Source organism: Cebidichthys violaceus, unplaced genomic scaffold (genome assembly GCF_023349555.1).
Source record: "Cebidichthys violaceus isolate CVI_PGR_0920_01 unplaced genomic scaffold, fCebVio1.0.p SCAF_1, whole genome shotgun sequence".
Taxonomy (NCBI): Eukaryota; Metazoa; Chordata; class Actinopteri; order Perciformes; family Stichaeidae; genus Cebidichthys; species Cebidichthys violaceus.
Genome location: NW_027176262.1, coordinates 24,305,656 through 24,318,183, shown reverse-complemented (window position 1 = coordinate 24,318,183; position 12,528 = coordinate 24,305,656). Strand labels below are relative to the sequence as shown.

Below are 12,528 nucleotides of genomic sequence, written 5' to 3'. Positions count from 1 at the left end.
ACCAGGTGGTAGCAACGCGTCATTTGTCCACGTTAGCTCCAGTAACGTCAAGTCAGAAATATTAGTATACATGCGAAGTATTCACTTCCGGCAACCTTTCATAACAAAACATTAAAACGTAATGTTTAAAGTGTCCCAATCTAAATTATTTGTATAATGTATATTTTCTCTCACCTTTTGAAACATGTTTTTTTATTTATAAAGAAGTCTAATACACATATTATACATGTATATATTATTATCTATATTATAATTGTTATCTGTCTTCCAATAGAATGGTTGGCTGTAACTGTGATAACTCTTTTGTTAACAACATTATGGAGCTTTAAAGATTACACTTAAAGCTTTTATATCGTGTGGTGGTGATTAGATTTTTTAATTAAATTTATTTTGTATTGTTTTGGGGTTTCTGACACAAGAGGAGCACATTTTATTGTATAGGGGAAAATCAACAACAGTCATATAGATAATTTAAATATCTGTATTATATTAAAGATATCAACTTTAGTATGATTTCAACACGGAGGTTTGGCCCTTTGCAGCCAGACATTGGAGCGCATGAAGCATCCAACAAACACCACCGACCATATCAATAAAGTTCAGGGGCATGTTGTTAATATAGTTTTTAATGTTTTGTAATCTGCAGGTGGAGGTCACCGATAGGCCGGCAGTAGATCAATTAGGCAGCGGCACTTTTTGATAAACAGATGCAAACTCTAGACGCAAATGCTCACAAGTTACGCATTACAATGACTTACTTCACACACAAACAACTTGATTTTACTTTTTAATATGAAAGATAGAAGAAGAAAGAGAGAGTAAATGAACACAATATCTCTGTTCATCCAGAGGAAGACTGCTGTGCAGCAATAGAATAAATAAATTATATACATAAATAAATAAATAAAAAAGCATACACCAATACAAAGTGGGACAGAGAGCAAATGTATAGCGTGCAAATAAAACAATACGATTATCAGCAAGCTTGGTCAGAAATATGAGACAACAGGTCCCTGGGCACATGCAAGAGGCCCCACCCCCTCAGCTTCATAGGAGCAAGACACATTATCGTTGTAGCCTCTCCTTGTAGTCATTCTGTGTCTCCTTGTGGTCATTCTGTGTCTCCTTGTGGTCATTCTGTCTCCTTGTAGTCATTCTGTCTCCTTGTAGTCATTCTGTGTCTCCTTGTGGTCATTCTGTCTCCTTGTGGTCATTCTGTGTCTCCTTGTGGTCATTCTGTCTCCTTGTGGTCATTCTGTGTCTCCTTGTGGTCATTCTGTCTCCTTGTGGTCATTCTGTCTCCTCGTGGTCATTCTGTGTCTCCTTGTGGTCATTCTGTCTCCTTGTGGTCATTCTGTGTCTCCTTGTAGTCATTCTGTGTCTCCTTGTGGTCATTCTGTCTCCTTGTAGTCATTCTGTGTCTCCTTGTGGTCATTCTGTGTCTCCTTGTGGTCATTGTGTGTCTCCTTGTGGTCATTTTACATCTCATTCTTTTTGTTTTGTGTCTCTTTGAGTGACATTTTGCCATGGTGATCCCTGATGGCCCGTTCAGTAACGCATCCATGTCACAGTTATGGTGCAATAAACAAATACACACAACGGCCGTCATGTAAACAGGTTCATGAAAGTCGGTCAAGTAATCAGAATTGAGGAATTTCCATCCAAAATAGCTGTAGCTTGCGATGTCCGAGTTTTCCCGTTGACCCCTGAATGCATCACAAACTGTGTCTGACGATAGGATCTGGAGGCCGACTCTCCCTGCCTGTGTGTGTGTGTGTGTGTGTGTGTGTGTGTGTGTGTGTGTGTGTGTGTGTGTGTGTGTGTGTGTGTGTGTGTGTGTGTGTGTGTGTGTGTGTGGCTGGGGCGGGGTTGATGATGCATTGAAAAAGAACTCGGATCTTTTTGCTCAACTGGTTTTCTGGACTCTGGTAGTGGGAGTGTCCTCGTGCCAGACTATCTGCGTCTCTTCCTCTCCCTCCGCGTTTCTTCACTTCTCTCTCTCTCTCTGCTCGCGGTCAGCCTCTCCTCTCTCTCTCTCTCTCTCTCCGGCAGAAGCACAAGTAAGTAATAGAACAACAGATGTTTGTCCGTCTGTGTGAAGCGTGTGTTTAGTTTAAATGCAGGTCAGATGTTTGTTTGATGAACTGTCGTGTGTGTAGCTTTATGAGGTGTTTGTGCTGTGTGTGTGTGTGTGTGTGTGTGTGTGTGTGTGTGTGTGTGTGAAACCTGACACTGTATTCTATGTGAAGATACAGGGTTTGCATATTGTTCACTTCTGTCTCCAGCGGTGGAAAAGTACAACAAACAGAAGAATATCTGAGTGACCAGAATGATCCAGTTTTACTTGACTTAAGGAGCGGCAGTGAAGTGTCCTTCAGTACACTGAGTATTCATTGTGCAGAACAAAGTGTATAGTATATACAGACTGTAAAATAACTACAACAACCCTCTTCTCTGAAATGTGATGAAGTAGCAGCATAACAAGGACACTTACAGTACAAGTACTTCTATACTGTAAGTGTACCACCTGAAGGCATTGTGACACATGTTCTATGTATTCATTATAAGTCTTATAAGACCGTGAGTTAGTCGGCAGCACAGTCCACATCCAGCTGTGAGGTTAGAAGAGTCATCATAGCTTACACTGCATCACGTCATCGTGTGTTTTAATTATTACTTTTATTTAAAATGGTGTCGAAAGATGTCGACTGCAAAAGTTTGTACACATTTTCATCCCACATGTTTTGGATTTCTACTTGAATTTAGAGTAGTTATGTGAGTGAGATAAATACATTATATTATATTATTATTTATTTTATTCTATTTATTATTTGTATTATATTTTATTATATTTTATCATTTTTATTAATTTTATTATTATTATTTATTTTATTATATTTTATTATTTTTATTTATTATATTATATTATATTATATATTATTTGTATTTATTTTATGATATTATATGATATTATTTATTTTATTATATTTTATTATATTTTATTATTTTTATTTATTTTATTATATTTTATGATATTATATGATATTATATGATATATTATATTATTATTATTTATTTTATTATATTTTATTATTTGTATTCAGTCAGAGTCTGTAAGACCAGGACCCACAGATGTCTTCAAACGACCTGCTAAAACTTCTCTTCTGATCAAACTCACAGTGACTCCATTCATTAGTCTGTCACTGGTTGATGTCACGTTGACCACATCTTGTTTCAGGCTTGTATTCCTTGATGAAGTTGTGACGTGTGTTGTGCAGCGTTGTATTGTCTTGGTGTCTTTGTGTCCTGACGTTTTCTCTCCGTCTCTTTTTCAGACTCAAGGCAAAATGTTTTTTGCAAGGAATTTAATCGGCGGCATCATTGATGTTGTGAGGTGAGCGCACAAAAGCTAGGCAGAGCTAACGGTGTCCAGTGTTTGTGCTAAGCTAGGCTAACCGTGTACTGGATGCACATATTGATCTTTTCACAGCTGCTCTCTGACTCCCGTCTTCTTGTTTTTCCCTCCGACAGCAACATCGACCCGGCTATGTTTAAGTCCTCAGACCCTGTGAGTGTAAAACCTGATCCTCTCTGAATCCCTGATTAGACCTTCTCACACACACACACACACACACACACACACACACACACACACACACACACACACACACACACACACACACACACACACATTAACCCTGACGTCTCAGAGTGCGTATTGATCGTATGATCAGGGTACAGTATTGTACAGTGTTTATCAAACTGCTAAAAGTAAAATACAAGACGTCCGTGAGAGAGTAAAACAGATGAAACCTCTCATGAGATCAGCATGGAGTCGTTTCTTTACACTCACTTTCATGCATCTTCTTTCTTTGAATGAACTCGACGGCGTCTCACTAAACTCCCCTTGTTGCAGGATTTCTCCTCTTCCTGGTCCACTTTAGGTTCTGTGTCCGTTTCAGCCAACTTCCTATTATTTCACCCTCATCTGTATATGTGAACATGATGAGTAGGAGTGTTGACATGTGAAGATATTTATTACTGTTTCCAACAAGAGAATCAAAGTCTTTTGGCCACAGTTCAAATCTGATATCCGATGACTTTTTCCTCACTCAATAACAAAGAGAAACATTCTAAGATTAGATGTGAATCTGTTTGTGTCCTCGTAGCGAGCGTCTCCACGTCGTGTCCCCACGTCGTGTCCCCACGTCGTGTCCCCACGTCGTGTCCCGACCTCTTAACCGTGAAACTCTTTATCGATTGAAGAGGTTTAATTCAACCGTGTTACTGACACTCCCAGTGGAAGATTTCAGAAGCAAACAAACACACGGAATGTTTAAATGCAGCCAGGGCACACACACTCATTCCTCTGTCTAACAGTAGCTCTTTGTGTGTGTGTGTGTGTGTGTGTGTGTGTGTGTGTGTGTGTGTGTGTGTGTGTGTGTGTGTGTGTGTGTGTGTGTGTTTGCAGCCTCCTCCTCGCAGACCTCTGAACTTCGCAGAGTCTCATGAGAACGACGAGGAGAAACAGTTTCGGAGAGTTTTCAAACAGCTGGCTGGAGAGGTGAGTCCATAGTAATCCTGTCTGTTCTCAGGTCTGTGTTTCCCTCCCAGTGAAGCTGTGTGCACGTTTCACTTGGTCACAGTGGAGCTGTGTGCACGTTTCACTTGATCACAGTGGAGCTGTGTGCAAGTTTCACTTGATCACAGTGGAGCTGTGTGCACGTTTCACTTGATCACAGTGGAGCACAGTGGCTCCTAACCTGAGAGCCGCTGGTCTGTTGTGCTAATCAGCGATCAGCTTCTGCTCCGAGGAGTAAGTGTCCGTTTGTAATTGAATCATGTCCTTGAATATGTGTCTGCATACCTGACATTTCACTGTAGTGATCTATGTTGACACCTCTCTTTAATCACAGGGACGATACGTTTCGCTGCACCCTGTTTCAGGAGTTTCTTGTTTCCATTGATGGAAAGCTTTCAATACTCATTCAGCACTCAACTGAAACGTTGACACGCTTTAGCTGCTCGACAAGTTTAGTACAGATGTGTCGATCTGTCAGTCAGCCGGTCGCTCCCTCTCTCTCTCCACCTCACCACACCTGTCTGCCTGCTGTCGGCTGCATTCCAAACTCCACCCTCCACTGTCCCCTCTGCTCTCTCTCTTACTCACTTCGTCTGGTTCCTCACCATTGTGCCCGGCAGGTTCTTCTACCGCTCTGTTTCTGTTCTCAAATATCCCCAAAAAAAATAAATAAAAAGTGTATGTTGAATTAAAATGACTTTACAGGAATGAATTCCAATAACTTTAACATTGAACAGATCACAAAGGGCACCAGAAATAAAAAGAACGCGTATTTTAAAGTGAACTTTTCCACTGATACTCTTTCAACTATCTCTAAAAACACCAGAGCCGTGATGTTCACAATACACGTCTGATTGAACAGAGCGTTAACAACACACCAGACAAAGTAGTGGAGGCAGTAAAACCAGAAGAAGAAGAAGAAGAAGAAGACACACTGGTGCCTACAGACAGAATGTAATTCAACATGTTCTGTTCAAAGTTCAATATGACATTATTTATCGCACAACTGGACATCGCTAATACAATAAAGACAACAGTGATATACTGTGCAGCAATAGTTTTAATACACTTAAAAGCATCAGCTATAAATAGTGAAATACTTACCAACCAAATCCAACAGGTAGCCGCTGAGCAGCTGCACTGATAGCATCAAATAAAAGAAACAAAAAGATGTGGTGACCCTGTATTAGCTGCTGGAAGGCATTCATCATAAGAAATGGAAACAGAAGGTCTTCTGAACATTTTCTATCAGTTTTTAGGGTGAAAACAGAGCAGAAGCTCTGTGTTTTCATGTCACATGGACAGAGAATGTGTCCAGGAACAGGCAGAGAGAGTCTGACAGACTGAGCAGACGGCCGTCGGTGATGGACGGACGTTGTCTTATCTCAGTCAGGAAGCCTTACGATGTGATTCACAGCCTTGTGAATTCAATTGGACAGAGAGAGAAGAGAAAGCTCCGGAGTGGAGTTCATATTCCTGTAAATGTTGATAGTCCTGTTTCTTTTCATTACATTTCAATCCTGATGCCACTTACATTACCTTAATGATCACTGATTGTGTATTAAACTCTAGAGGCAGTGCTCTGTTTCTGTAATAGTTCACAGTGGCATTCTGGGACATAGAGGGAGGAGGCGGAGGGTTAAACGCTCAGCTGGACCTCAGAACCAGAGTGACTCCCTTTACTGTGTCCTCAGCAGAGTCGGCTCCAGGGCGTGTTGGCGAGAGAGCTCTTTCTCTGCATTCCTACCATTGTCTGGCAAGGCGGCACCCGAGCCTGAGGGGCGTTTGCTGTGTGTGTGTGTGTGTGTGTGTGTGTGTGTGTGTGTGTGTGTGTGTGTGTGTGTGTGTGTGTGTGTTTATACACTGTGTGTCTGAGGTTTTCTCTGACTCATCAGAGGGATGTGTGCACCAGTTAGACCAGAACTCAGCCCACGGGCGGGTTTTCTAAATCAACAGCAGTAATAAGAGTGATGATGAAGAGGACGAAGGTGGTTGTAGTAGAGTATCTCCACCCACCTGGCTGAGCTCCGGGTGGGTGGAGATCTGTAATGAGCGTCTGTCACTGACTTCATGGTTACTTTTTAAAGGCGCAGACCTCGATTCTGTTGGAATGTGTTGAAGCTGAGTCAACAGTGGATTAGGAGGATTTTAGTCTAGTCTAGTTTAAGACTAGAAAAAAAAAAAGAACAACAGGTTTTTTTCAAAACCGAGAAAACGCACACGTTTTCTCATGACCTTGTAATCTCAAGAACACATTGAGTTTACTGTGTCTATGTCATGAAATGAGCTGATCAAGAGAAAACAAACTGTCTTAACCACATTACCCTCCGGCCCATTTCATGTCCGTTGCATTAATGTGCACAGTTTCACCACAAAGATGTGTCTTTTAGGAAAGAGTTAAGACGCTGCTTGTGCTAGCATCCAGAGATAGCATCCAGAGATAGCATCCAGAGATAGCATCCAGAGTTAGCATGGCGCCGCCCCACAGTGTTTGGGCAACAGGGAGAACATTTGAGAGTTGTTATGAGCTTTTTAGTGTTTTTTCTTTCAGCGGTGAGTCAGAAGCTGGAAAAATATCAAAGGAAATAAAAAGGAAACAGCTTGAGTCTGGTTTGAGTCACGCTCAGATCAGCTGTGAATCACTTTGTTTGTGGGGTTTCCTCTGTGGAAAGAAACAACCTGAGCACGAACACCCTTTTCTGATGTGTGTGTGTGTGTGTGTGTGTGTGTGTGTGTGTGTGTGTGTGTGTGTGTGTGTGTGTGTGTGTGTGTGTGTGTGTGTGTGTGTGTTTTAACAGGACATGGAGGTGAGTCCCACTGAGCTGAAGAACATCCTCAACAAAGTCCTTGGCAAACGTGAGTCTGCTTTACTGCTTTCCTACATAAAGGTATTTCTTCGGTTTGACAATTCTATTTCTGTTGTTCTCACAGCAACTGTTTTACTGAGACTTTTTGTTCTCACCAGCATTTCTTACTGACGTATTTCATTTGAAGGTTGAATCAGTTAATGTTGGTTTCAGATGGAGGCCTGAAGACCGACGGTTTCAGCATCGAGTCCTGCAGGAGCATGGTGTCCGTCATGGACGTATCCTTTCACTAAACGTGGCGTTAACACCGTGATACTACAAGCACCAGAGAGAGTAGTAGTAGTAGTAGTAGTAGTAATAGTAGTAGTAGTAGTAGTAGTACCAGGAGTAGGGAACTCAGAAGCAGTAGTAGCAGTAGTAGCAGCAGCGCTAGTAGCAGTTCCATTAGCAGTTGTAAAAGTGGAAGTATCAAATGTAGCTCTATTTCTGGTAGCAGTAGCATGTAAAGTAGCAGAAGCAATGGAAGTAACGTCAGTAGTAGTAGAAGTAAGAGTTGTAGTAAGACTATCAACAGCAGCAGTAGCAGGATTAGTACTAGAAGTAATACTACCAGTAGTAGTAGCAGTAACAGTAGTTGTTGTTGTAGTAGCAGCAACAGCTGCAGTAGCAGTAGTAGTAATTCAAGTATTAGTTGTTGTTACAAAGTAGTTTTTGTAGACTATAAAGTAAAGGTAGTAGTACAAGTAACAGCAGTCGTGGTAGTATAAGTAGCAGTAAAGTAGCAGTAGTAGTTGTATCTTTACTAGTTGTGTGTTCTTGGTGTACTCTGCTCTGGTTTGTGAGCTTGACCTTTGACCCGACTCCCTTCAGAGTGACAGCACAGGTAAACTGGGCTTCCACGAGTTCAAATACATGTGGAACAACATCAAGAGATGGCAGGTCGGTCACTCTGCTTCTTTCATCTGACCCTTCTCTGGGTTGATTTCAGGTTATAACAGTGAACACAGTTTGGGTTGTTTATTTGTTTGATGTCTGTTTCCTCCAGGGTGTCTATTTAAAATGCGATGCAGACGGTTCAGGTAAAATCTGCTCTGATGAACTGCCAAAGGCCTTCAAGGCTGCAGGTGAGAAAGTGTGTGTGTGTGTGTGTGTGTGTGTGTGTCTGTCTGTCTGTCTGTCTGTCTGTCTGTCTGTCTGTCTGTCTGTCTGTCTGTCTGTCTGTGTGTGTGTGTGTGTGTGTGTGTGTGTGTGTGTGTGTGTGTGTGTGTGTGTGTGTGTGTGTGTGTGTGTGTGTGTGTGTGTGTGTGTGTGTGTGTGTTTAAATAACCAGGAACATGAACCGAGGGTAAAATTTCCAACCAACTGTGTGTTTGCAGGTTTCCCTCTGAATGACCAGCTCTACAAGCTGATTATCCGTCGCTATAGCGACGAGCACGGCGACATGGACTTTGACAATTTCATCGGCTGCCTGGTGCGACTCGACGCCATGTGCAGTGAGTCTCTCCCCCCTTCCTCCTCACCTTCCTCACCCTCTCTCCTCTCTGTTTTTAAAGGTGCATCGCTGCATCCTAATGATGTGTCATGCATCATTTTATACACCTTTCTATACAATATCAGCCACACATCCTGTATGTCTTTTGAATCAAAATCATTTAAGAATAAGGGTCTGAAAGCTTGTTTGTTGCAAATCCCACTTCATACATCTTCATTTAATCAAAGAGCCTGAATGTTTGCATGAAATGTCCAAAGAAAGAAAGTCTTCTCCAGCTTTTTCTCTGCAACTGTAACGAGGCATAATAAATATCACGTTTTCTTCCTTATAATATGGATTTGTATTCATTTGACATCAAGTAAATGATGTGAATTAAATCTGTGGAGGGACGACTCTCTCCTTTAGACGGGTTTTCAGATTGCGCCGCCGATCTTTAAATCTTTAAAATAATCCTTATTTACTGATAAAATATTAAAGATTAATATGACTGTATTGAGTCATCATGGTACATTATGTGTGTGTGTGTGTGTGTGTGTGTGTGTGTGTGTGTCTGCAGGAGCCTTTAAGACCCTGGATAAGGACAACAGAGGCACCATCGACCTGGACATCAAGGAGGTAATTAGCGATGTGTTCTTTCTGTTAGTTGTACTAACATTATTATGAGAAGTGCAATAATCAGTTGTGTTCGGGGGTTTTCTACACACTTTGATGTTTAAAGATGTTGTTTTCTTGATATGAATCAAGAAAACAACATCTTTAGTTTTCTTGATTCATATCGGAGACTCTCTGATAGACAACGTGTACGATAAACTTTACCTCAGAGAGCTCTGAGCTCAGCTCTCTGACTTCTGACTGATGTTCAATATTAACTGAGGACAATATTAACTGTAAATAAAAATGGAGAAGGAATGATTCTTCTACCCTGAACAATTGCTGACCGCACAGTAATGATTCAAGTCCGGTCATCTGGAGGCCGGGCAGTAAGAACAACGTTTACTGAGACTTGAGTAAGAAAATAAACCTGAAACTATCAAAGTGAGGAGTGGAAAATAGGATTTTTAGTGGAAATAACCAGCGGTTTGAAGGACTTTAGTACTATGTGTAAGTACCTTTACTCCACTACATCTCAGAGGGAACTATTGTATTTTTCACGCTTTACTTTTTGCTACTTGTTGAATATCTGTGATAAACTGAAGGATGAAGGGTTCCTTTATGTGTTGAGAACGTCCTCCTACTTCTTCAGATCAACACACTCTTTAAACGGCTTCTTTGATCAGCTGACACCGGGCTGTTTGTTCACGCGCTACAAACACGTGATGATCTATAGAATATGATGCATTGATGTAGATCATACAGCCCACAGAATATAAAGGAGTTCAAAACATGTCAAATGTAACATTGATATTAATCCAGAAGCATCATAACATAGGCAACATTTTACTGCACAGTGAGTACTTTCACTACTTTAACTTCTTTTTACTGACGACATACTTTTACTGAAGTAAGGTTTTGAATGCAGAGCTTGTTCTTGTAGCGGCGTATTTTCACAGTGTGGATTTAGTACTTTTACTGCAGTAAAGGAGCTAAATACATCGATGAGTGAAACAAAGATCAGAGTTGACGTCGCAGAGCTGCTTCGACACTAACGGTGTTTGTTTCTGTCTCTCAGTGGCTTCAGCTGACGATGTACTCCTGAAGCGTTGGAGGGAAGCTGCTCCACAACAACAAACTTCTTCTCTTCTTTCATCTCACGCCCTCTCGTGTGTGTGTGTGTGTGTGTGTGTGTGTGTGTGTGTGTGTGTGTGTGTGTGTGTGTGTGTGCGCTAGTGGATGTGCAATAGTGCTTGAAAACCCCCTCGCCATCAACGGGACCAAAATGTCAGCGTTAAAGCTAAAGCATAATCATTATTATTATTAATATTATAAGGCGAAGGGGGAAGATCAGAGCGGAGCTGATGCTGCTGTTGCACTGTCCTGCTGCTGCCAGGCAGTGGCGCTACAACGCCCTCATGTTACGGATTTCTATATTTCATATCTTTAGCTGATTTTTTTTAATCAGAAACCGAATAAAGTGACACAACTGACAATGAAGTGTTGTTACGGCTGGTTTTTGAGTGTGACAACTTCTTCTGGATGTTCATGCAAGTTGTGTTTCTCTACACAGGAATCTTTTATTTCTTTATTTATTTTTTTAATCATGTTCAGCGTTTGTGGCCATCAATAATCGTACTTACTGCCCGAACAAAAAGGGAACTTCTGATGTTTTACTCTCAATGTGGCAGAACGGAGCTTCCAGGTTAAAAAGCTCTATAGAGTTGACAATCGGTGCCAGCTTCAGTGTGAGTGTCCATATGAGACTGTAGTGATTTATTGTAACTACAGTACATTCCAGGAACATTCTATTTAAGTTAACCTTTTATTAAACCAGGAAAGCTACATTGAGATGAAAGATTTCTCCTTGCATAATAATAATAATAAGTTTATTTAGTATAGCATCTTTCTTTGAACATTCACAAAGCCAAAAAAACAGTAAGAAAATTCACAACAATTGTTAAACTAAACTGCATGTAGTTTGCCCTCCTTCCCACAGGAGGCACCACACTATGAATAGAGGCCTAGTTGAGGTCCACTTCCCTTTTGTATCCTGAGATTGGTGTTTGGTCAATTTCCATGTGTCTGATTCCAATAACCGTGGAAATGATACGATACGATCGCTTCAATAAAAGGCAAAGTGAATGAAATTACCGTTTCCTGTTGGTTTGTGGCTCCAGTCGAACATTTAATCCACAACAACAATCCATAAAAGAAGTGAAAACACAGAACATGACGACCAGTCAATGCACAAGAAGACCAACTCAGCACAACGAGTTGGTCTTCAGCTGCTTCTTAAAGGTGTCAACAGAGGGAACGTCTCCGGGACGAGTGTTCCTCGTGACGGAGCCACCGCTTCACAGACGAGAGGCAACAATGACAAGAAGAGACCAGCGGTGTGAGACAGACGACACAACGCATGTCACAATACCACACACGATCATCATTCAATCATGAAGAAGTTAGCATGACGACCCTCTGTCAAAATGTAAAGTCACAATCATTCCTTCTTTTAAATTTTGATCTTGGGAATTATCCATTGTGTCTGTTGAGGACTAAAAAATAAATATGTAAATAAACAAAGAATAAAACAACAGAGAATATGATCATAACTCCGTTTCCAGGGGTCACGATAACAACCTGGTTCAGTTCAACCTGTTCTTCAATATAAATAATGATGAAAAGGTCATTTTAGTATAAATGACCTCACATTAAAATCATATCCAGACTTTTTTCACATCTGACATATTACCTGAGTTTCCTATCCGGTGATCAAAGAAGGCTTATCTTATTTATATCTTCATATCTTCATATCAGACTGGAAGAAAGGAGCCAATAGTGTGTTTGTGTTAGTGTTGACTTCATTGACCCAATACTTCACATATGTCCTCTATAATACTCTCACTGTGGATGATAAATAAATACATCGCTTTGATAGGAACTTTGAGTTTTGGTGAACCGACGCTGTGGTGCGTTTGGTGCGGGGCGGGGCCGGCCGGTGTGGAGGAGAAGGGGGGCGGTGCGGAGGAGGAGAGGGGATGCTGAGGAGGGGAAAC

General features: G+C 41.2%; 1 protein-coding gene across 1 annotated transcript; it reads left to right on the top strand.

Annotated features, from left to right (window-relative positions):
- The first annotated feature begins 1,789 nt into the window (after positions 1–1,789).
- capns1b (calpain, small subunit 1 b) lies at positions 1,790–10,972 on the top strand. The gene is made up of 11 exons (XM_068716506.1): positions 1,790–2,060; positions 3,336–3,394; positions 3,532–3,568; positions 4,472–4,564; positions 7,381–7,438; positions 7,603–7,667; positions 8,260–8,328; positions 8,435–8,513; positions 8,766–8,882; positions 9,438–9,496; positions 10,551–10,972. The coding sequence occupies exons 2-11, from the start codon at positions 3,348–3,350 to the stop codon at positions 10,575–10,577; spliced, it is 651 nt and encodes a 216-aa protein (XP_068572607.1). The 5' UTR covers positions 1,790–2,060; positions 3,336–3,347; the 3' UTR covers positions 10,578–10,972.
- The last annotated feature ends 1,556 nt before the right edge of the window (positions 10,973–12,528 follow it).